At 75.7% G+C, this 280-nt stretch overlaps 1 protein-coding gene across 1 annotated transcript; it reads right to left on the bottom strand.

The window, feature by feature from the left end:
- Positions 1 to 3: 3 nt before the first annotated feature.
- LOC120497146 (zinc finger and BTB domain-containing protein 4-like) lies at positions 4 to 274 on the bottom strand (the record flags this gene model as incomplete). Its single annotated transcript, XM_039698290.1, has 1 exon — positions 4 to 274. A coding segment is annotated over exon 1 (244 nt), but the record flags the coding sequence as incomplete, so codon positions are not given.
- Positions 275 to 280: the final 6 nt, after the last annotated feature.

Genomic DNA, 280 nt, shown 5'->3' with positions numbered 1-280 from the left:
CGGCGGTGCCGGCGGTGCCGCCCGCCTTCCTCTTGGGCTTGTAGGAGTAGTAGGGCCGCCAGAGCCGGTCCTCGGCGTCGCTGTCGTTGTCGCCGCGGCGCTCCTCGGCGGCGCCGTCGCCGCGCAGCTCGGTGCCCGAGATGCGGCGCTTGACGATGGCCTCCTCGCCGATGCGCACGGTGATCTGGCACAGCCCCTCGCCCGCCGCCGCCGAGCCCGCGTACGCCGGCTTGGCCACGTAGGTCATGGTGCGGCCGCCCCCGGACGGGTTCTGGGGCGC

The sequence above is a fragment of the Passer montanus genome, unplaced genomic scaffold (assembly GCF_014805655.1).
Source record: "Passer montanus isolate IOZ18808 unplaced genomic scaffold, ASM1480565v1 scaffold12257, whole genome shotgun sequence".
Taxonomy (NCBI): Eukaryota; Metazoa; Chordata; class Aves; order Passeriformes; family Passeridae; genus Passer; species Passer montanus.
The sequence above is the reverse complement of the archived record's forward strand: the minus strand, read 5'-3'. Positions and strand labels throughout refer to the sequence as shown.